General features: G+C 39.0%; 1 protein-coding gene across 6 annotated transcripts in view; it reads right to left on the reverse strand.

Annotated features, from left to right (window-relative positions):
* PCNX1 (pecanex 1) overlaps positions 1-24,942 on the reverse strand; it is a 167,372-nt gene that overhangs the window by 107,876 nt on the left and 34,554 nt on the right. For all 6 annotated transcript variants that reach the window (XM_066342394.1, XM_066342393.1, XM_066342389.1 and 3 more), the window contains exons 2-5: positions 10,467-10,675; positions 7,499-7,604; positions 4,045-4,090; positions 3,191-3,280 (exon numbers count right to left, since the gene is read on the reverse strand). In XM_066342394.1, the coding sequence (XP_066198491.1) occupies positions 3,191-3,280; positions 4,045-4,090; positions 7,499-7,604; positions 10,467-10,675 (451 nt within the window). The remainder of the gene's footprint in view (positions 1-3,190; positions 3,281-4,044; positions 4,091-7,498; positions 7,605-10,466; positions 10,676-24,942) is intronic.

The following is a 24,942-nucleotide window of genomic DNA, read 5'->3' on the forward strand; positions in this document are numbered from 1 at the left end:
CATAATTCAAAACTAGAATTCAATTATAGGACTGCCATTTTGTAGCTGTGTGACTCTGGATAAGTTTCTTATAACCTCTCTAAGCCATGATATATTCCTCTGTTAAGTGGAAATAATAACAGTGTTAACATTAAATGCATACAGTAAATATTAACCAGTGCTCACTTTGGCAGCACATGTACTAACACTGGAAAGATGAACGGGGTGATGAGTATAAAAGCTAAAAAGAAGACCTAAACAAGAGGTCAACAAACTAAGGCCCACAGGAGCCACGCACTCACTCGTGTTATTTGTGGCTTCTTTCATCCTACAATATAGAGTCGAGTTGTTGCAAGAGAGATCATCCGGCCTACAAAGCTTTCTGACTGTTTATAGAAAAAGTTTAGTGATCCCTCACCTAGATAATAGTATGCACTCATGAATGTTAGACACCATTAGAAATCTCAATATGTATCTGCAAGGGTTTGTGTGTATATAATTCCTAACATACCACACTACAAAATTCTTACTTGTGCTTGGTACTTTCCAGATTAAAAATAAAAAGATATATGACCCCTAAATGTAATAGGCCCTCTAAATTCAAAACTTAATTTTTGAGACATTCTGATAACTATTATAAACAGGAATACTGTAACTCTCAAACCAATAAATCCACTTTTACTCTTTATGAGAAATTAATTTTCATATCATACAGTATGTTTAAGAGGATTTGTGACCCAGCAATCCCTCTACCGGGTGTCTCCCCAAAAAACTCAAAAACATTGGTATGGAAAACACATGCACCCCATGTTCATCACAGCATTATTCACAGTGGCCAAGACACAGAAACCACCAAAGTGTCCCTCGATAAAGGATTGGATAAAGAAGATGGAGTATATATATACAATGGAATATACTCAGCCATAAGATACAATATGATGACATATTGTCCTTTATAACAGCGGTCCTCAAACCCCGGGCCACGGACTGGTACCGGTCCGTGGGCCATTTGGTACCAGTCCACAGAGAAAGAATAAATAACTTACGTTATTTCCGTTTTATTTATATTTAAGTCTGAATGGTTTTATTTTTTTTAAATGACCAGATTCCCTCTGTTACATCCGTCTAAGACGTACTCTTGACGCTTGTCTTGGTCACGTGATACATTTATCCGTCCCACCCTAAAGGCCGGTCCATGAAAATATTTTCTGACATTAAACCGGTCCATGGCCCAAAAAAGGTTGGGGAACACTGCTTTATAACAACATGGATGGACCTTGAGAACATTATACTAAGTGAAATAAGTAAATCATAAAAAGCTAAGAACTATATGATTTCACACATAGGTAGGATATAAAAATTAGACTTGTGGACATAGATAAAAGTGAAGTGGTTACCAGCGGGAGAGGGTTCTAGGAGAAAGAAGTAAAGAGGGACAAATACAAGGTGACAGAAAATGATCTGACCTTGGGTGACGGGTATCCAACACAATCAACAGTTCAAATACTATTGAGATATTTATTTACCTGAAACCTATGTACTCTTATTGATCAATGTCATCCCATTAAATTTAATATTCTAAATAAACTTTTTTTAAAAAATAAGGAAAAGAGTGTTTGGAGGGTGGGTAGGCTGGCAGAGATAGCCCACAAAAATAAATAAACAATGATGGGGTACTACAATCCTAAAAAAACAGGATTATAAGGTAAACTTAAAATTCCAAGTACCAGAAACAAACTACATTTGTAAGAACTGGACCAGTATTAATGAAAAAAATGCCGTAAGTTAGTGATCTATTTATAACTTCATAAATAAGTTTCATTATTAAGAACAAGAAATTTGCCTGACCTGTGGTGGCGCAGTGGATAAAGCGTCGACCTGGAAATGCTGAGGTCGCTGGTTCGAAACCTTGGGCTTGCCTGGTCAAGGCACATATGGGAGTTGATGCTTCCAGCTCCTCCCCCCTCTACTCTCTCTGTCTCCTCTCTCTCTCTCTCTCTCTCTCTCTCTCTCTCTCTCTCTGTCTCTCCCTCTCCTCTCTAAAATGAATAAATATAAAATAAAATAAAAAGAACAAGAAATTTATCTGCCTGCCTGCCTACCAAATATCACCCATGGACTAATCACAGTAGGCTGGGAATAGGGAGAATATTGTCTGTCTCACTAATTATAACCTGAGAGCATCTCCACTTGAAAATCAGGATGACATACCCATCCTTTCGTGTTTGAAAATTAAAAACAAACATGCAAATGTGGCAGTTCTTTCACAAAAAAAAAGTAACTCCCAAAAAAATCCAAAATAGTCATTTATAATCGAATTGAGTAAGAAGAGAAAAAAATCACTTGAAGCCAAAACTTCTATTAAAAACCTGCTACAGCCTGACCAGGTGGTAGTGCAGTGGATAGAGCATCAGATTGGGACACAGGGGACCCAGGTTCAAAACCCCGAGGTTGCTGGCTTGAGCACGCAGGATCATCTGGCTTGAGCGCAGGCTCACCAGCTTGAGAGCGGGTTGCTGGCTTGAGCGTGGGACCACAGACCCAACCCCTGGTCACTGGCTTGAACCCAAAGTTCACTGGCTTGAGCAAGGGGTTGCTCACTCTGCTACAGCCCCCACCCCGTCAAGGCACATATGAGAAAGCAATCAATGAACAATGAAGGTACCTCAACAAAAGACTGATCTCTCTCCCTTCCTGTTTGTCCCTGTCTCTCTGTCTCTGTCACACACAAAAAAAAACCTGCTACAGGAAGCAGGCACCATGTTGGAGGCAAATATACAGTTTTTCAGATACTCCAACAGCAAGTCATTTCTCCATTAAAACATACTGTTGGACAAGACATGAAGCAGTTGGCATTTAGGTCATACCAAATGGAAAATAACAGTTTTACTTACTAGGCTATCACTAAGATAGGCAACATGCTCTGACCAACTAAAGCAATGGCACTCTTATCTCCCATCTCATACCCACTCTGGGTCACACTCTCATAAAAATTCTCTCCTTACATTTAGTTGGAAGAATATGTATAGCTGAATTCCAGAAAGCTAAAAGCAGTTATGGCCCTGTATTACTGTTATCTTAATAAATAATTTTATTTTAATGTTTTTTTAAATTAAATTATAAACTTCTGCCAAAATGCGAACAGCATATTCTACAAACTCACCCTGGTCACTACAATATATAATGTCACTGTGAGGTATGATGTTCTTACCTTGTTCTTCACTTCCTTCCTTACAAAGACTAGAGCTCTGGCCCAGACTTAAACTGATATCGTCAGAAGTCTTAGCAGTGTCTGTATCCCCTACGAAGTTAAGAGAAACATGTGAAGGCACTGTAGTAAAAGTAACGACTACAGTGTGGCATAACAAGAAAGGACATCAGGAGCACAGCAGATATCTACTGTACCAGCTTGCTACACAGTATTAGTATACTACAGTTAATAAAGGTAGACTATCAGGCCACATAATTATTCTAATAACACTCTAAATCAAAGAATATGCAAAGTTGCATTTTGCTAGCTAATAAAACTCTTTAAAAAGGAAGTATTTTTAAAAAATGAAAATTATGTAATAATAACTTGAAATAACGTAAATTTATTTCCAAGGTAAAAAAACTTATTTACTAAGGTAAAAAAACTATAGATTAAAAATAATATAAATTTATATGAAATAAATGTGTATAATAAAAGGCATATATCAAATGTGTAGAAAAACATTTTCCCCCTTTTTAGGGTCTCATTTGCACCCAATTTCAAGTTTCACATTACTCAATTTAAAGGTTTCACGTTACTCAGTTTTCCACAAACTTCACTAAAGCTCACGAAGTTTCTTATAGATCAAAATTTACAAGTTATACAATGTAATGCAAATGGTCAAATACTTTTGTGAAATCTAGATAATGGAAAGGGGGCACAGTTTAAATCTAGTAACCTTAAATATAAGCTACATAATTTTATGTAAGAAATAATATTTTTCATTACATGTGAATACAAAATGCTGTTATCTTTATTACAACCAAAAAGGAAACAGAAAGTCAGAAACAACTTTCAAGTTAGATATCGTCTACCTTTGATAGTTGCTGCTGTTCCAAGACGAGAGGAACCAGATCCAATCTGAAAACATGAAACAAGTAAAATTAATTAAAATGCTAGCTCTATGTCATTATCAATATACACTAACAAAATAATCAAACAAAATCATATTACTAAAACATGTTATTGGTCACTTTTAACAACATTAAGAAAGCAGGCATTTTACATGAGAGTCACACACCTGTTGCTGCAGCACATATTCTGTATACATTACAGCTGTGCCAGGATGCTGAATCCCTGAACAGCTGCAAGCTCAGGATTCATGGAGCCCTCAGGGCAGGCTGCCTCCAACTTTAAGCAATCTATGTCATACAATTATTCTCATTTTTTTTATATTACATAATACGCTCGTGTTATAAACAAAAGCAAAATTAGGTGTTGAGTCTATCTGAAATAAATTCAGACTTGTCAGGGCCCTGCCCGGTTGGCTCAATGGTAAAGCATCTGCCCGGCGTGTAAATGTTCAATTCCTGGTCAGGGCACACAAGACAAGTGCCCATCTGCTTCTCCACCCCTGCCCTCTCCATTCTGTCTCTCTCTCTTCCCCTCCCATAGCCATGGCTCAGTTGGAACAAGTTGGCCCCAGGCACTGAGGATGGCTCCATGACGAGCAACTGAACAATGGCCCTAGATGGGTACAGCATCACCCCATAGGGGACTTGCCAGGTAGATCCCAGTCGGGGCGCATGCAGGAGTCTGTCTCTCTGCCACCCTGTTTCTCACTTAAGAAAAAAAAATTTAGACTTGTCAGGATGTATAAAGGAAAAACAATATATTATATATGGAGGACAAAACAATATATGCCACAAAGAGCAACTTAAATCTTCAATCATCAAATTGTTAACAAATCAGTATGTACTTTCCTCTGGTGCAGACAACAAGTACATACTTTGTAAACTGCTATACTGTAATATAAAAAATTGAAAACTAAGGCATCCATAAAAAATAAATTTTTAGCATAAACTATATAAACAGAAAACCAAAATCTACAGAACTTTTAGTGCTGAGTCCTGGGTTCGATTCCCGGCCAGGGCACACAGGAGAAGCGCCCATCTGCTTCTCCACCTCTCCCCCTCTCCTTCCTCTCTGTCTCTCTCTTCCTCTCCCGCAGCCTAGGCTCCATTGGAGCAGAGATGGCCCGGGCGCTGGGGATGGCTCCATGGCCTCTGCCTCAGGTGCTAGAGTGGCTCTGGTCGCAACAGAGTGATGCCCCAGATGGGCAGAGCATCGCCCCCTGGTGGGCATGCCGGGTGGATCCCGGTCGGGCGCATGCGGGAGTCTGTCTGACTGCCTCCCCATTTCCAGCTTCAGGAAAAAAAATTAAAAAAAAAAAAAGAAAGCACTGAAGCAAATTGAACATCTTAGACTAAAATTAAAAACATTCAAATATTTTGTATTCTACAAAATCTTTCATTAATTCCAATGAACAAAAGTATACAATAAGAAATTTGCTCAAAATATAGGTTAATATTGACTCTTTTTTCCCTAAGTGAGAAATGGGGAGGCAGAGAGACAGACTCCTGCATGTGACCCGACCAGGATCCACTCAGCAAGCTCACTAGGGGGCAATGCTCTGGCCATCTGAGGCAGTTGCTTTTAGCTCCTGAGGTGAGGCCATGGAGCCATCTTCAGAGCTTGGGGCCAACTTGCTCCAACTGAGCCATGGCTGCAGGAAGGGGAGAGAAAGAGAGTGAGAGAAAGAGCGATGGGGGGTGAAGAAGCAGATGGGTGCTTCTCCTGTGTCCCCTGACTGGGAATTGAACCCAGGACTTCCACATGCCAGGCCAACACTCTACCACTGAGCCAACCAGCCAAGGCCAATATTGACTTTTAAGGGGCGTAAGGGACTTCCTTGATTTGATGGCAACTAAATTGGTATATATTTATGTATATACAGGGGTGGGCAAAAGTAGGATTATACTTATTCATATAGAAAATAATACAATAATTAACAAATAATAGAAGAATAAACTATTCTGCATACTTACAATTGTAAACCTACTTTTGCCCACCCCTGTATATATGTATGTGTGTAAAAACCCACTGAGCTATATATACACTTAAGATATATATACTATGCTATATAAAAATTATATGGCAGTGAAAAGGTAAAACTAAGCATACACAAACATGTTAAAACTATTAATAAATTCTTTTCTTTTTAAAAATTTTTTAATAATTTATTGATTTTATTTTTTGAGAGTGAGAAAGAGAGACAGAAGGGAGGGAAAAGAGAAAATGAGAAGCATCAACTCATAGTTACGTCACTTGATTTGTTCACGGACTGCTTCTCGTACGTGATTTGATAAAGGGTAAGGAGGCACTCCAGCCAAGCGAGTGACCCCTTGTTCAAGCCAGAAATCTTGGGCTTTAAGCCAGCAACCTCTGGGCTCAAGCCAGCAACCTTAGAATCACGTCACTGATCCTGCCCTCAAGTTGGAGACCCCATGATCAAACTGATGAGCCCATGCTCAAGCCAGTGACCTCAGGGTTTCAAACCAGAACCTCAGCATTCCTGGTCTATCCACTGCACCAACACCAGTAAGGCAAAACTACTAATAAATTCTTAACATAGTCAATAAAAAATGAGCTCTGCAATATTTTTTAATTTCATTAATCTGTACATTAAGCAAAAAAATGTACTGAATGTGAAAACTCAGTTAAAAATAAAAATATTGCCCTGGCCAGTTGGTCCAGTGGTAGAGTGTTGGACCAGCATGTAAATATTCTAAGTTCAATTCCCAGTCAGGGCACACAGGAGAAGCACCCATCTGCTTCTCTACCCCTCACCCTCTTGCTTCTCTCTCTTTCTTCACCTCCTGTAGCCATGACTCAATTGGAGCAAGTTGGCCCAGGTGCTGAGGATGGCTCCATAGGCTCCGCCTCAGGCGCTAAGAGCTCAGCTGCTGAGAAACAGAGCAATGCCCCACGTGGGCAGAGCATCGCTCCCTAATGGGCTTGCTGGGTGAATCCAGGTCTGGGCACATGTGGGAGTTGTCTCTGCCGCCCCTCCTCACTGAAATATACATATATTCATATAGGGTGTGTGTGTGTGTGTGTGTGTGTGTGTGTGTGTGTGTGTAAATGAAAGATATTAATTTAAAAATCAAATAATTATTAATCAGCTAGATAAACCCAAACACCAAATCACTATTACAGACAGGAGAATTCCTGAGACCACTATCAGGAGGAGAAAAAAAAAAGCAAAATAAAATCAGTTTTTGCCTTGGCCAGGTAGCTCAGTTTGTTGGAGTGTCGTCTTGATGCAATGGGGTTGCAGGTTCGATCCCAGTCAGGGCACACACAAGAATCAACAGTAAATGCATATATAAGTAGAACAACAAATCAATGTTTCTCTCTTTCCTTCTCTCCCATCCTCTCTCTCTAAAATGAGAAAATAATTTTTTAAAAAATCACACAGGTTTCTACCTGGTTGCTTGGATCCAGGCCAGCATAAGAATTTCTGGAACTGCAACCAACTGGAGGTGTAGCCTCTCGAATGAACTCAGACATCTCAATCCCTCCACCGGGATCACTGTGAGAAAAGAAAGAAAAAGGGAGTAACTGCCATTATTCCGCCTCCAATCGTTTTATTTTTAACTACTTTTTACTATAAAACTAAAAGATTCTGATTTTTAATATAGAAAATGGCAATAAAGGATCATTCTTTATTTATAAGTTTAATAATTTGAACTATTTTATAACCACGTCAACTACTTGAAAACTTTTTTTAAAGATTTTATTTATCCATTTTAGAAAACAGAGAGAGAGAGAGAGAGAGAAGGGGAGAGAAGCAGGAAGCATCAACTCTCATATGTACCTTAACCAGGAAAGCCCAGGGTTTCGAACCGGTGACCTCAGCATTCCAGGTCGACGCTTTATTCACTGAGCCACCACACGTCAGGCAAAAATATTTTTTTAAAACTCTCCCAAACTGTGTATACTCAATCCAACATTAGAAACTGACCTTAATTATAACATACTAAATATAGCATATATATTATATGCCATATAACCACACCAGCAAAAAAATGATTTGCCTTTCGTTCTTAAGAACAAAGAGAAATCGACCACTGTAAACACAGAAAGTAACCAGATCTTCCACTGCCACTCTCAGGAGCAGTCTGACTGAGCTGCAGGACAGGATGAACATGCAAAAAAACAGTCATCCTGGTTAAGTTATTTGTATCTATATTTTTTTAAGTTAATAGTCCTTAACTGGGATACAAACTTGTTTCACGGAACTGAAAACCTAAGGTTTTAGATTTGTGTGTAGGAACTAGAAGGCCTAAGTTAAATAAATGATGCTCACTATATTGTTACAACAGGTATTAGAAAAAGAGAGAAAAGTACTACATTCTAAAAACTGAGGAAGTCCCAAATAGTACTTAAAAATAAAGAGACCCCCCCCCCAAAACTGAAAAAAAAAGATCATTCCAAATTTAAAAAGACTTATAAAGTTCCTTATGAACACAACTTTAAGAATAACTCAAGCCTAAAAAGTTATTATAATACTATTTTTTGCTCAAAGTTTTTTATTACTCTACTTGGTATACACAGAGTAAGTACTCAATAAATTTTTAGCTATTATTATCAAGAATAAAAGTTCTAGTATATATGCTAGCCATTATAGTGGAAAAGAACCATCTTGCCCTCTAACACTTAATTCAACCTCCTCATTCACAAAACAAAAAAAGCAACCCAAAGTTCTTCTGGTGAACCACCCCATCCCAAACTCTCAGATGGTTCTGCATGAGGCTGACCCCATTCTCAGGTTGAGAAGCTGAGTTCTACTAGCTGAAGCCAATGAACATGACCTATTCTCTTGGTCATATAGCTTAGTTCTAAGAATAAGCACATGACCCAGCTCAGGCTAGCAATGAAAACTCCGGCTCAAGCAGTACTACTAATTTCACTCATTCATGCAACAAATTGTACCAAGCAAAGAGATAGACTCTGGAAATAAAAATATATATTTTCTTATTCATTTCTTTTCCTCAGAAAAGAATATGAGAAGTCACAAGTGGGAAGGTAGGGAAAAGGAGATGTCAAAAACAAAGATCCTATCTCATGGTGAAATTTAAAAATGCTTGCTTTAAGATTAGAAAAAGACAAGGATGGCAAGGATGTCCACTATTTCAATTTAACCATGTGCTAGAAGTCACAGCCAATGAAAAAGTTAAACGAGAAGTATAAGGACTGGCCCTAGCCAGAGTGCTCAGTGGTAGAGCGTCGGCCCAGTGTGTGGATGTCCTGGGTCAATTCCTGGTCAGGGCACACAGGAGAAGCGACTATCTGCTTCTCCACCCCTTTCTCTCCCTCTTCTTTCCCTCTCTCTTCCCCTCCCATAGCCATGGCTTGATTGGTTTGAGCATATTGGCCCTGGGCACTGAGAATGGTTCTGTGGAGCCTCCACCTCAGGCACTAAAAATAACTCAGTTGTAAGCATGACCTCAGATGGGCAGGGCATCGACCCCAGACAGGGGTTGCCAGTTGGATCCCGGTTGGGACGCATCCGGGAGTCTATCTCCCCTCCTCTCACTTGGAAAAGAAGAAAAAAAGAAACAAGAAAAACAAAGAAGTAGGTGATGCCAAGAGAATGCAAGAGAATGTGCCTGAGCCTTAGCAGGATACTTGGGCCAGGACAGAAAGAAAGTTTCCAGAAGGAAGTGACTTTTACACAGATTTGAACCTAACTGAGTTAACTGTGCAAAGATCTTGGGAAGGAACAGCTAATTATCAAAGGTGAGAATATAAAACTGAAAAATATTTATAATAGATAACTAAAAAATACAATTATCAATGTCAAGTAAATTATTACAGTTTGCTTAAGAGATATATACATTTTATTTATATGTATAAGTAATATAGAAATACTAAGATTTATAAGCCATGGTTTTTTTTTGTTGTTTTTTTGTTTTGTTTGTAATTGATTGATTTTAGCAAGAGAGGAAGAGAGGAGGGAAGGAAGGGAGGAAGAGAGAGGGAGAGAGAAAGAGAGAGAGAGGAACATTGATCTGTTTCTGTATGTGCCCTGACTGGGGAACAAACCAGCGACCTCCACACTTCAGGGCAATGCTCTAATCAACCGAGCTATCTGGCCAGGACTTTATTTCTTTAGACCATTTCTCACTGGTTTTTGTCTTTGGTGTTAATAATTATTACACAATTATAACTATTATGGTTCCAACATGCTATTTAGCAGTAACGGCAAGAATATTGATTTAATCCTCCAGATATGCCAAGAAACTTTGCTGATCTAATGTGACAATCTGTACTTGTCATTGTATCTATCGTGTAAAATCTACCACTGTTTTAAAACCACAAAAACAGAACAGGCACAACATAATAATCACATCATTGTACACATGCATCATGTGCACATGGGTTTCCTTACCTAGGTCCATTGCTGTCTTTTCTCCTTGTTGAACAGTTGCCTTGCTCTGCTTTGGCTCGATGATCTGTGAACTCATTTGCATTCCTGTCTACAACTTCTCCAGCATCAAGTGCTCTGTGGAGTCGATAGTTGACCATCTTCAGAACAATAAAAATAGCAGCTATCACAGGACAATAAACTGCTACTATAATCATGGAAGAAGGAAGGGCCTTGAAGACAAAAAAAAAATAAAGACATGCATTTTTAATTTCTTAAATTTCATCCAATTAAGAGAAATCTGTAACTAAAATAATAAACACACATAGTTATGCACAAATCAATTATGTACTAGCACCAAGTTGCAAAAGTTTAGCAGAGCAAAGCCCAAAGCAGTAGCCACTAGATACTCACTAGTGAGCACCTGAAATGGGGTTAGTCTGATCTGAGTTGTGTACTGAAAATAAAACAACAAAGGATTTTGAAAACTCACTATTAAAAAAATATATAAAATGCCTCAGTAATTTTATATTGATTACATGTTGAAATAACATTTATAGTACTATGTTAAATAAAATATTAAAATTAATTTTATCTGTTTGCTTTTAGTTATTTTTTTAATGTGACTACTAGAAAAACTTTAATTATGTCTGTGCTTCACATTACATTTTCAATGGAAAGTACTAGCAATAAAGTCCCTACCAAAAAGCTTATAATATACAATCGGAAAGTTAGGGTATCACATTACATAATACATGCGTAAGACAGGGCTATGATCCCAATCTGTTTAGGTGTTGTGAGTTTGGTTGGGTTTTTTTTTTAAGATATAAACATTTTTTGTGTTCTAGAAAACTGCAAGTTAAAATTGTCATGAGAATCCTTAGAACTGTGACTATAAAACCAGACTAAGACATGGGAGACATGCAAAATCCATGTATGTTTTATTTTAAAACACACTAAGCCCTGCCAGTTGGCTCAGCAGTATAGTGTCAGCCTGGTGTGTGGATGTCCAGGGTTCGATTGACGGCCAGGGCACACAGAAGAAGCGCTCATCTGCTTCTCCACCCTTCCCCATCCCTCCTTCCTCTCTATCCTCTCTCTTTCTCTCTCTCTCTTCCCCTCCCACAGCCAAGGCTCCATTGGAGTAGGGTTGGCCCAGGCGCTGAGGATGGCTCCATGGCCTCTGTCTCAAGTGCTAGAATGACTTTGGTTGCAGTGGAGCAATGCCCCAGATGGGCAGAGCATTGCCCCTTGGTGGGCATGCCGGGTGGATTCCGGTCGGGCGTATGCGGGAGTCTGTCCCTCTGCCTCCCAGCTTCTCACTTCAGAAAAATAATAAATAAATAAAATACACTAAAATACTTAGAAATTGCAGACTGCTGAATAAATAATACAGAACAGAATCAAATAATAAATAGAACTAAAATAGGTCAGAAGCACCCTGGGCACAACGACCACACGCTTGAGTCCAGGGTGGCAAGCTTAAATGCCACCTGACTTAGAAGGCCCGGCCCCAGGGTCACTGGTGGAAGAGACTGAAACTAGGCCTAACTTATGTCCACATTCATAAGGAAAAAAAAATCACTCTGGATGTCTATTGCTCTAGATTCCTAATGTTTTCATAAACTTCAACTTCAGTTATCTGAACATGACTCTATATTCGCTTGGTAAAGTAACCTCAAATTGCTTGAGACAGTGAAACTGAAAAGATCCTGGTGAACCAGGTAGGTTTAGAATACAGATATAAAAAAGTTTTGTCTGGTTATCGAGGAGGGAGAGAGAGGAAAAACATATGGGTTAAAATTGGGAAAGTAAAAAAGTAACTCACGTATGCTGTTGAACAGTTTTGGATTGAATATGAGCATAATAGGTATATATACAGTACTTGGTATTTTTAAATACACAGATTAAGAAGCCATTCATATTAATGTATCTAAAAAATAAAACTGTGATTCCAATTTAAAATGTTATTGAATAACTGATCTAGGCTTATAATTTTAAGCTGAAAAATGTATTTAAAATTTTATAAACTCCATGAATATCAGGTTTAAAACAATTAAGTACTCAAATATTTGTCAGATAGCTTAAGTACCATATTTCCCCATATATAAGACACATCTTTTTTTTGAAAAATTTGGGGTCTAAAAACTAGGTGCATCTTATACAGTGGTTATAGAATTTTTTACTGCATTTCCCACTTCATGCAGTTGAGGAGTTATATGAATTTTATGATGAATAAAACTTGAGTTCAATAACTCTGTGTAATACATTTTTTTTTCAAATCTCAGGCGCCAAAATTAAGGTGCATCTTATACATGGGAGCGTCTTATACATGGGGAAACACAGTACTTAAAAGTGAATACTACATTTATAATTGCAATTTAACTTAAAAGGATCTTAAACCAATTTAAAAACCAAAACCTCTTAAAATTGATTGCTAAAATATTTTAATCTGTAGAGTTGGGTTTAAAATTTTTTGTTTTTTGATTTATAGCATTAATAAATCTAACATTCATTATTTTTAAAAGTATCCTAAATAACCTTTTCTGAGCAGAATATACACACACTACATACACAGAGACACATACTCAAATTAACAAAAAATTTAAAAGTAAACACAAATATGAACACATACTGCTCAGAGTATTTACAAAATTCTGCATGATGCTGGTTCCCATATGATATGTTCACATAAGAACTAGAATTCTTGGAGATCATTTAGTTCAATACCTTCATTTTCAGACATGAAATTGAGACCTACTAACTTTGAATGACTTAGCCAAGATCAACATCTTAATAACACCTAGCCTGACCAGGCAGTGGTGCAATGGATAGACCGTTGACCTGGGCTGCTGAAGACCCAGGTTCGAAACCCTGAGGTCACTGGCCTGAGTGTGGAATCATAGATATGACCACATGGTCAGTGGCTTGTGCCCAAAGGTTGATGGCTTGAAGCCCAAGGTCGCTGGCTTGACCAAGGGGTCACTGGCTTGGCTGTTGCCCCCTAGTCAAGGAAAACTAAGCAATCAACAACTAAGGTGTTACAATTATGAGTAGATGCTTCTTTCCTCTCTCCTTTCCTGTTTGTCTCTCTCTCACACACACTTAAAACACGCGCACACACATACACACACAACCAGAAAACACCTAAATGACCAAATTAAGAAAGGTTATTATGCCTACGCTACTGGGTGTTTTACTATATACTGCAATACCAATTCCATTTTCAAAACTGTCAATGAAAACTAAGAGTTCCACCATTATTCGACGTAGTGCATGTTAAGATAAAAATGATTGATTACAGTAATTAAGTGGATAGGAAGAGCAACCTTACCATTACTATTCACAGTGGCAGACAAATCCAATGGAAATGTTAATGGTCCCTCCCCCATGGGAAAAGATAAAAGAGACTACTTAATATTGAATGGTATCGTATTTGCTTCTACAAGAGTCAAAGATTATGAATGCTTAAAAGAGATCTAAAGAAACTCTCTCCCTACTATTATATTGCTAAAAGCAGTATCTGAGTGCCAAGAAACACACTAAAATATGTAGGATCTATACAGTATGTACAGAATTTGTTTTTTAAAAAAAACACTGAACACTGAGAAGACTGAAAAGCAAAAAACATTTAAATGACCATTTCACCCTGAAAACCACACTTGTAACTCACAGTGCCCATTCATTTTATACTATGTGATGTAAATACTTCAGCTTGATCAGAGGTTACCCTGGAGGCTTCTAGGTGACAAAGAACAGCTGTGCTGCAAGTTTCACTTTTCCCAAAGGGAGTGAAGTGCACAGACACACACTGGGCTGCTGTGGGACTTTGTTTCTACTCGACTGACATTACATTACTGTGATCCCAGCACAGCTGACATTATTATTATGGAATCAGAAGGATCATAAACCCTCCCTGAACTGTGCTTCACTAATATTACAAGAAAAATTTAAAAGATGTTTGCATTTACACGGATTCAGTGGTCCTCTAAAATCAACTACCAAAGCCTACAAACTACCTAAGTCACCTATTTTTTAGTCTTATGGATTATAACCAAAGAGCAAACCTAGTAGTATTCTCTATTTGCTTTTTATATTTTATTAAGTTAGATATATCAATACTGTGTTTTCAAAGAAAGATTGTCAGAGACAATCCACTTATCAACAAGCAGCATCTCACAGGAAAGCCAGTTCTTTTTTCTGAAGAGAAAAACTTTTACAAGATAAAACTGCTATGTTTCTGTCAAAAATACAATTGTTGTATCACATTCAACACAACCACCCAATTCTAAATTAAAACATCTATTTTAAAGTGGGGGGATAGGTACTTATTGACTTAAGGTTAATTATGTTCCATAACAAGCAAAAGTACTAGTATTTCCAAAAGGGCATGCTTTATTTTCTTAGGTTACACTATTTTATTGTAGATATCACCTTTAAGTTAATGCTGGTACAAGCAAGCACATTAGCTTCCCTCTGACAATAAAAACTGATCTACCTTACCTTCATGTAAGTGTCTATCTATTACTACAAATTGCCTATACAGAAAGGCTGGTTTTATTTCTTTCCTAGGGTACCACAAACAGTGGACAGCAGAGAATGAGGAAGGCCTAGCAGGTGGTGTAGTACTGATGGACAAACAAGGCCCTCTTTAAATAACTAGAAAGGTCACAGCACTGCAAGCTCAAAATAAAGGCCTGCAGTCATCACAGACTTCAAGAACTCTTCTTTTACATATTAAACACCAATCTCATACATCTTGTATAGCAAAAGGTTATAACATTAAACCACACAAGCTGGGGGGTTTTCAGTTCGATTATGCTATGATTAACTTCTTGATTTTTGAGATTTGCTTATCATGTAGTCATTCATACTCAGGCATTTGGAACAATTAGGTCAGAAATCAATGATCTGCAAATGGAACAGAATAGAGAACCCAGAAATAAACCCATGCCTATAGGTCAATTAATATATGACAAAGGAAGCAAGAACATACAATGAGTAAAGACAATGTATTCAATGTATAATATTGGAAAAACTGGACAGATACCTGCAAAAAAAGAAACTAGACCACTTTCTTACACCATATACAGACAGACTTAATGTAAAACTCAAGACCATAAAACTCCTAGAAGAAAACATAGGCAATGAAATCTCTGACATTCCTCTTCCCAATATTTTTTCTGATATACCTCCTTGGACAAGGAAGACAAATGAAAAAAATAAAAATGGGACTATATCAAACTAAAAAGTTTTTGCACAGCAAAGGAAACCATCAACAAAATGAAAAGACAACTTACTGAATGGAAGAAGATATTAACCAATGATACATCTGATAATATCAAAAATTTACAAAAAACTCATATTCAGCACCAAAAAAACAAACATTCCAATTAAAAAATGGGCAGAGGACCTGAATAGAAACTTATCCAAAGATGACATACAGATGGCCAACAGATGTATAAAAAGATGCTCAATGTCACTAATAATCAAAGAAATGCAAATTAAAACAATCAGGTATCTCACACCTGCCAGAATGTCTATCATCAGTTAATCAACAAACACATGTTGGTAAAAATGTGGAGAAAAGAGAACACCCGTGAACTGCTGGTGGGAATGCAGATTGGTACCACTATGGAAAACACTATGAAATTCCTCAAAAAATTAAACATGAAACTGCCTTATGACCCATTTTACTTCTGATTATACATGGTGGGCCAAAAGTAGGTTTAAGTTGTTCATATGGAAAATAATACAATAATTAACAAATAATAATACAAGAATAAACTCTGTTTCACGTACTCACAATTGAAAACCTACATTTGTCCTACCCTGTGTATCTGAAGAAACTCAAAACACTAATTTAAAAGAATAAATTCACCCCTATATTCATTATTTACAATAGCCAACATCTGGAAACAGCCCAAGTGCCCATCAGTAGAGGAGTGGATAAAAAAGCTGATGCATATATATATAGATATATAGATATAGAGATATAGATATATATAATGGAATATTACTCAGCCATAAAAATGATGTAAAGTACAGCGCAAAAAATATAGTCAATAATACTGTAATAACTATGGATGGTGCCGGGGGAAACTTGACATATCGGGGAGGGGGCCCACTTTGTAAAGTATATAATTATCTAACAACTACTCTGTACACTTGAAACTGACAGAAAATAATATTGACTGTAAAATGTAATTTAGAAAATTTGAAAAAAATCAATGATCTATAACTTAAATATTAACAGAATAGCAGACATCACCTACAACTGAAGACAAGGCTGTGAAAAATTTTTTTTAGCAAATCTCTTTAAATGGCCATCATTAATATAAGATACCGTGTATACTGAGGGTTTTTTTTTAAACCACTATTGCGACAACAATAATCCCCCATTTTTTGTAGTTTCACCTTCTGCAGTTTCAGTTACCAATGGTCAACCATGGTCTGAAAATATTAAATGGAAAATTCCAGAAATAAACAATTCCTAAGTTTTAAACCGCTCACCATTCTGAGGAGCATGACGAAATCTTTTGCCACCCTACTCCATCCCGTCTGGGATGTCTATCATCCCTTTGTCCAGACTGTATCCACACTGGATATGCTGCTGCCTCTTAGTCACTTTGTAGCTATCCTGTTGTCGGAACAACTGATTTGATATCGCAGGGCTTGTGTTCAGGTAATCCTTATTTTATAATACTTAATAATATCCTCAAAGTACCAGTGTAGTAATGGTGGCAATTCACACAGGCCAAAGAGAAGCTGTAAAGTTCTTCCTTTAAGTGAAAACAAATGTGTGTATAATAAGAGGTAGCATATATATATGGGGATTGGTACTATCTGTGGTTTCAGGAATCCTCTAGGGGTCTTGGACCATATCCCCCACTGATAAAGGGAGGACTACTGTACTTCATTATTTAAGGCAACACTTACCAAACTTTTGGTATCATATCCTTCAGGGCACTCAAGCAAATATGTCAACTGTTTAAATAAGGATTCATCATGCCTGACCAGTGGTGGCACTCTGGATAGACCCAAAACACTGAGGTTGCCAGTTTGAAACCCTAGGCTCACCAGCTTGAGCATGAGATCATAGACACGATCCCACAGTCACTAGCTTGAACCCAAAGGTCTCTGGATTGAAGTCCAAAGTCACTGGCTTGAATCCAAGGTCACTGGCTTGGCTGGAGCACCCCAGTCAAGGCACGTATGAGAAGCAATCAATGAACAACTGAAATGCCACAACTATGAGTTGATGCTTCTCATCCCTCTTCCTTCCTGTCTGTCTCTCTCTCTCACTAAAAAAATAAAATAAAATAGTAACTTCTGTTTATTGAGAAATACTATAGATTGCACGAAAGACAAGCTATAAACTAAAAGGCACATTTTAAAATGTACCATTGTTTATTTGTTATGTGTGTACAGAATTAGGAAAGATCACCAAAAGCAAAGGTGTCATTAGAGACTAAAGCTAAAATCACCCACACCCTCATATTCCCAATTACTATCTCTGGATACAAAAGTTGGAAAGTGAAGAAGGCTGATAGAAAAAAAGAAAAGATTTATTTGAAATATGGTGTTAAAGGAGAACTCTACAAATACCCTGGACCACCCAAAAAATGAACAAAGTGGGCCCTAGAACAAATGAAGCCTGAAACATAGCTGGAGGCAAACATGACAAAAATGTAGCTGTCCGGCCCTGGCCGGTTGGCTCAGCGGTAGAGTGTCGGCCTGGCGTGCCCGGGGACCCCGGGTTCGATTCCCGGCCAGGGCACATAAGAGAAGCGCCCATTTGCCTCTCCACCTCCCCCCTTCTTCTCTGTCTCTCTCTTCCCCTCCCACAGCCAAGGCTCCATTGGAGCAAAGATGGCCCGGGCGCTGGGGATGGTTCCTTGGCCTCTGCCCCAGGCGCTAGAGTGGCTCTGGTCGCGGCAGAGTGATGCCCCGGAGGGGCAGAGCATCGCCCCCTGGTGGGCAGAGCGTCACCCCTGGTGGGCGTGCTGGGTGGATCCCAGTCGGGCGCAAGCGGGAGTCTGTCTGACTGTCTCTCCCCGTTTCCAGCTTCAGAAAAATACAAAAAAAAAAAAAATGTAGCTGTCCTACTTTGGGCACATCATGAGAGGCAGGGTTCTTTGGAAAAGACAATGGTGCCAGGAAAACAGAAAACAGCAGGAAGAGGAAGAGCAAACATGAGATTGATTAACTCCATACAAGAAGCCATAGGCATAGGTCTACATTAACTGAGCAGGGCTTTTAAAGACACTGGATGGACATCACTCATTCACAGGGTCACCAGGAGTGAGCTAATTCAACAGCATGTAACAGAGAGGTATTTATTTCTATACAGGGTTGGTCAAAAGTAGGTGTATAGTTGTTCATATGAAAAAGTACATAGCCCGACCAGGAGGTGGCGCAGTGGAGAGAGCGTCGGATTAGGAAACAGAGGACCCAGGTTCAAAACCCCAGCTTGAGTGCAGGCTCATTTGGCTTGAGTGCAGGTTCACCAGCGTGAGCATGGGCCCACCAGCTTGAGCATGGGGTCACTGGCTTGAGCATGGGATCATAGACATGACCACATGGTTGCTAGTTTGAGCCCAAGGTTGCTGGCTTGAGCAAGGAGTCACTCACTCTGCTCAAGGCACATATGAGAAAGCAATCAATGAACTAAGGTGCCCCAACAAATAATTGATGCTTCTCATCTCTCTCCCTTTCTGTCTATCCCTATCTCTCTCTCTCTCTGTCTCTTTCTGTCTCTGTCACACACACACAAAAAAGGGAAAAGTACAAAATACAAGGATAAATAATAATACAAAAATAAACTCTTTTCGTATATTCCAACTATACACTTACTTTTGCCCACCCACCCCTGTATATATGTATGTACATACATATAGTATACATGTAATATACTTTATATAAGTACAAATATATATAAAGAATTCCTTCAAAATCAGTAACAAAAGGCAAACAAACCAATGAAAATAAAGGAGCAGGAAGCATCAACTCATGGTTGCTTCTCCTATGTGCCTCGATAAAAAGTCAACAAAAACAACATATGAAAACATGCTCAACTTCATCAGTAATGAGCAAAATACAATTTAAAGCCACAATATATTATTTATCATTCATCTGTATTGACAAAAATTAAGAAATAGACACCTGACCAGGCGGTGGCGCAGTGGATAGAGCGTCGGACTGGGATGTACAGGACCCAGGTTCGAGACCCCAAGATCACCAGCTTGAGAGCGGGCTCATCTGGTTTGAGCAAGGCTCACCAGCTTGGACCCAAGGTCACTGGCTCGAGCAAGGGGTTACTCGGTCTGCTGAAGGCCCACGGTCAAGGCACATATGAGAAAGCAATCAATGAACAACTAAGGTGTCATAACAAAAAAACGGATCATTGATGCTTCTCATCTCTCTCCATTCCTGTCTGTCCCTATCTATCCCTCTCTCTGACTCTCTCTCTGTCTCTGTAAAAAAAAAAAAAAAAAGTGAAAAAACTAATAAAAAATTAATAGAACAAAAATTACGTATCAAAAACCAGATTGCTTATAAAACTGCTACAAATATAAATGGCAAAAATATCACCAAAGATCGAGCAATTCCTCTTATAAGTATAAAATTGAGAAAACTCTCACACATGCAGCACTATTAAGACTTTCTTTTCAAAATGGGGAAAACCTCAATTGAAAATCAACAGGAGGTCTTGGCCAGTTGGCTCAGTGAATGAAGCATCAGCCTCATGTGTGAATGTCCCGGGTTTGATTCCTGGTCTGGGCACACATGTAAAGTGACCATCTGCTTCTTCACACACACACACCCTTCTCTCTCTCTAGCCCTCTGCAGCTAGTGGTGACTGGTTCGAACGTTGGCCTAGGGCACTGAGGACAGCTTGGTTGATTCCAGCATCACCTCCAGGTGGGGGTTCCAGCTAGAATCCAGTAGGGGTGCATGCAGGAGGCTGCCTCTCTATCTCCCCTCCTCTCATTTAAAAAAAAAATCAACAGGAAAATGATAAACTGCAGACTTAATTACCAATGAAATATGATAGTGAAAACCACAGCTACCTGCAGCAATGTCAACTGCACAAATACAACACAGTAAGTATTATAGTTTAAATGTAATTTTATGGTTTACTGTATTTTCCTGTTTCTTTGGTAATAAGCATTTATTTCTTTTATAATTAGAAAAAAGCTAAAATTATAATAATGATAAAAAGGTCTTTATACTAGAAAAAGAATACATCAACTTTCATCTTTTACAAAGACATATATTCACCTCAACAATGGATAACTTAAGCAATCAGTCAAGTTCTCACCTGACTCATTTGCAAAAAGTTAACAAAAATACTTATCTCTCCTCTCAAATCAATAAATAAAACCTTAAAAAAGAAATCCTGACCTGTGGTGGCACAGTGAATGAAGTGTCAACCAGGAATGCTGAAGTTGCCAATTGGAAACCCCATGCTTGCCCAGTCAAGGCACATAGGAGAAGCAACCATGAGTTGATGCTTCCTGCTCCTCCCTCCTGCCTCTGCCTCTATTTCTCTCTCTCTTTCACTTCTCTCTCTAAAGTCAATAAATAAAACCTTTAAAAAAATACTTAACTCTCAATTACACATCCCTGGGAATGGCAGGAAGTATCAGAATGGCAGCTCTAGCTATACAGGTCAAATATAGACCCAAAAATTATGGTAAACTTTCCTTACTGAGAACTGTGTTAGATACATTAAATTAGATTATCCCTCTTAAAAATTGGATGGATAGAAATGCAACTCAAAACTACAATGAAATATCACCACATACCCAACAGGATAGCTACTATCAATAAAGAGGAGGGGAAGGGAAGGAAAAGCAAGAAAAGGAAACAAAGTAACCAGTGTTGGCAAAGACCTTGAGAAACTGGAACCTTTGTGCACCGTGAATGGGAATGTCAAGTGCTGCAGCTTCTGCAAAAACAATATAGTGGTTCCTCAAAAACTTAAAAACAGAAGTGCTGGCCCTGGCCGGTTGGCTCAGTGGTAGAGCGTCGGCCTGGCGTGCAGAAGTCCCGGGTTCAATTCCTGGCCAGGGCGCACGGGAGAGGTGCCCATCTGCTTCTCCACCCCTCCCCCTCTCCTTCCTCTCTGTCTCTCTCTTCCCCTCCCGCAGCCGAGGCTCCATTGGAGCAAAGATGGCCCGGGCGCTGGGGATGGCTCCTCGGCCTCTGCCCCAGGCACTAGAGTGGCTCTGGTCGCAACAGAGCGAGGCCCCGGAGGGGCAGAGCATCGCCCCCTGGTGGGCGTGCCAGGTGGATCCCGGTCGGGCGTATGTGGGAGTCTGTCTGACTGTCTCTCCCCGTTTCCAGCTTCAGAAAAATACAAAAAAAATAGAAGTGCCACAAGATTTAGATATCCCACTTCTGGGTTGTATACAAAAGAATTAGAAGCAGGATCTCGAAGAGATATATACACACCCATGTTGACAACATCATTTGCACAACAGCCAAGAGGTAGACTCTACACAAATGTCCATCAATGGATGCATGGATAAACAAAATGTGGTCTATACATATAATGAAATATTATTCAACCTTGAAAAGGAAGGAAATCATGTCACATGCTACAATATGGAAGAGCACTGAAGATAGTATGCCTACTGAAATAAGTCAGTCACAAAAAAAACAAGATAGTAGATGATTTCATTTATTTGAGGTATCTAAGGAAGTCAAATTCACAGAAATAAAAAGCAGAATGGTACTTTCCAGGGGGCTAGTGTGAGGAGAAATGGAAAGTTACTGTTTAATGTAAACACTCTCAAGTTTTGCAGGATGAATTACTCCTGGAGATCCACTGTGACAGTATGCATATACTTAACACTGCTCACTACTCAGTACACTTAAAAATGTGTTAAAATGGTAAATGGTATGTTAGGTTTTTTACTACTATTTTTAAAAAGTTAGATGAATGAGTGTTTCACTTTGTCTTCTCTCCAGTGAGAAAAGAAAATCAAATCTTCAGAAACAAGCTGCAAGACTGAACCATGTACACCACAGTTTATTTTTCTTAATTTCTGACAGTTTATCTTAACATTAAAGAGTTGTGACATTTCAGTCAGGAGTAATAAGTTCAAGCTATTAAAGATACTAAGTATAGGTCTGGCCATGCAGTGAATAGAGCATCACCTCGGAGCTCTGAGGTCACTGATTAGATCTCAAGGGTGTGGCCTAACCCTGAGGTTGCCAGTTCAAGCCCCCATCAGGGCTCCACCCAAGGGTGACAGTTCCAGCCCCAGTCAGGGCACAAATGATGAGAAGCAATTAATGGCTGCACAGTTAAATGGAACAAGTTGATGCTTTTCCCCTCCCCTTTCCTCTTTCACCAAAAAAAAAAAAAAAAGATACCAAGTATATTTCTAATAGTCCTTTTCTCCAGAATCTAATTAGAATCACAAAAATGATCATACTAAAATCATGAAGTAACTAACCTCTTTCTTTATCTTACATTTCATTTCAAAGCTCAAGTGACTAATTCTCCCCTATGGCTAGCACACTTCCCAGCAGAAAAGTGATATTTAATACAATGCTCATTTACTTGGGCAGCAATGTAAAGACATGCTCATTATCTATGTTGTGTTAGATTCCTATTTTTCAATATTTTCTACACCACTTAATCAAGATCTAGAAGTTATTGTTAACAAAGGAGTGCTCCCTTAATATAGTATTTATAGCTGTTCTCAATCAGAACTGACTTCAATGCATTTTTTTCCAGTTCAGGTTACAAAGAGATTATCAACTAAATCTAATATTTAGTGCCAAATAACACCCTATACTTAGATATCAACTAATATTTAATACTTAGTGATTACCATGTGCCAGGCCCATTTCTAAGTACTTTATGCATATAACTCATTTAACTCTCATGATCACCTCATAAAGTCAGCACTCCTCTTCTCCCAGTTGTGCAGATGGACAAACTGAAGCAAAAGGAGGTAAGTCACTTGCCCAAAGTCTCAGAATGAGACACTGAGAAGCAGTTTAGCTCCAGACTCCTTGCTCTTAATCAAGACACCTAACTGCCTCTAAACTGGGGGTTGGCAAACTTTATCTGTTTAAAGACTGACAATATTGCACACTTGGCAGGTCATATGATCTGTCATAACTACTTAATTCTGTTGTTGTAATGTGAAAAGAGCCATAGGCAATACATAAACACGCATGATGTTTATAGATAAACTTTATTTGTAGACACTGAAATTTAAATTTCATACAATTTTCACATAGCATGAAGTTCTATACTACAGTGGTCCCCAACCTTTTTTGGGCCACGGACCGGTTTAATGTCAGAAAATATTTTCACGGACCGGCCTTTAGGGTGGGACGGATAAATGTATCACGTGACCCAGACAAGCATCAAGAGTGAGTCTTAGACCTGAAGATGGCAGCAGAGTAGGCGGACACACAGACATCCAGCTCTCACCACCAAACTGGAATACAAATCAATTTAGGAAAAATCAGCGTGAAAAACCAACTCTGGACTACAAGAAGAGCTCTCAAAAAACAAGGAGCAAAGAAGAAGCCACAACAAACCTGGTAGAGAGCGCCTGAATCTCCCCTGCTTACAGGAATGGAGGGGGGGGTGAGGCTGAGAGCCCAGAGGGAATCTCACCCCAGGGAAAAGAGCAGAAAATACAGCTCACAGCCACTTGCCTGGTGACCAGGGAGCAAGATGTGTTGAAAAGACCAGCTTATCTCCCAAGTCGAAAGGAAAGAGAGAGGAACAGACTGTGAGGGGCTAAGGAATGCAGGAGACGACCTAAAAAAAAAGCTGACTCATCCGTGCTGGAGGCGGCCATAGCTGGGGGAGGGACTGATACTTCCCCACAAAAGAGTACTGAATTGCTTCCAGATCAGAGATCTCCAGACATCTCTCCAGCTCCAATCAGCGCAACAAGACACAGCTGAAAACAAGAAGTGGGGAGGACGGGCAGTAACTCAGGTCTCCATGGAGATCTGAGATAAACCTCCCCCTACTGAAGCTGAGAAAACACCCTGCCCCCAGAGAGATTAGTTGGTGGAAGAGGCCTTCAGAGTCTCAGGTTACACCCACCGCATTCCTGGATACAGTTTCAAGGAAGCCCCCTGCTGAGATCAGTAAACAAGACTATCACCTGTTAAGAAAACAAACAAATCAAGACTTCAAAGCTGCCCAAATCCGAAAGTAGACTACAAATAATAGCTGATACCAACCCAAGAAGATGTAGAAATAACACAACTGAAAACTGGAAGCAGACAACATCAAGCCTAGACTCAACCAACTCTACAAACAAAACACCCACACAGACAATGAGAAGACAAAAAAGTGCAATCCAAATGAAACCACAAGAGAAATCTTCAGGAGATGAACTGAGTAATATGGAAATAATCAAACTTCCAGATGCGGAGTTCAAAATAATGATTGTAAGGATGCTTAGAGATCTTAGAACAACAATGAATGGTCATTATGAACACCTAAATA

This window comes from Saccopteryx leptura, chromosome 6 (assembly GCF_036850995.1).
Source record: "Saccopteryx leptura isolate mSacLep1 chromosome 6, mSacLep1_pri_phased_curated, whole genome shotgun sequence".
Taxonomy (NCBI): Eukaryota; Metazoa; Chordata; class Mammalia; order Chiroptera; family Emballonuridae; genus Saccopteryx; species Saccopteryx leptura.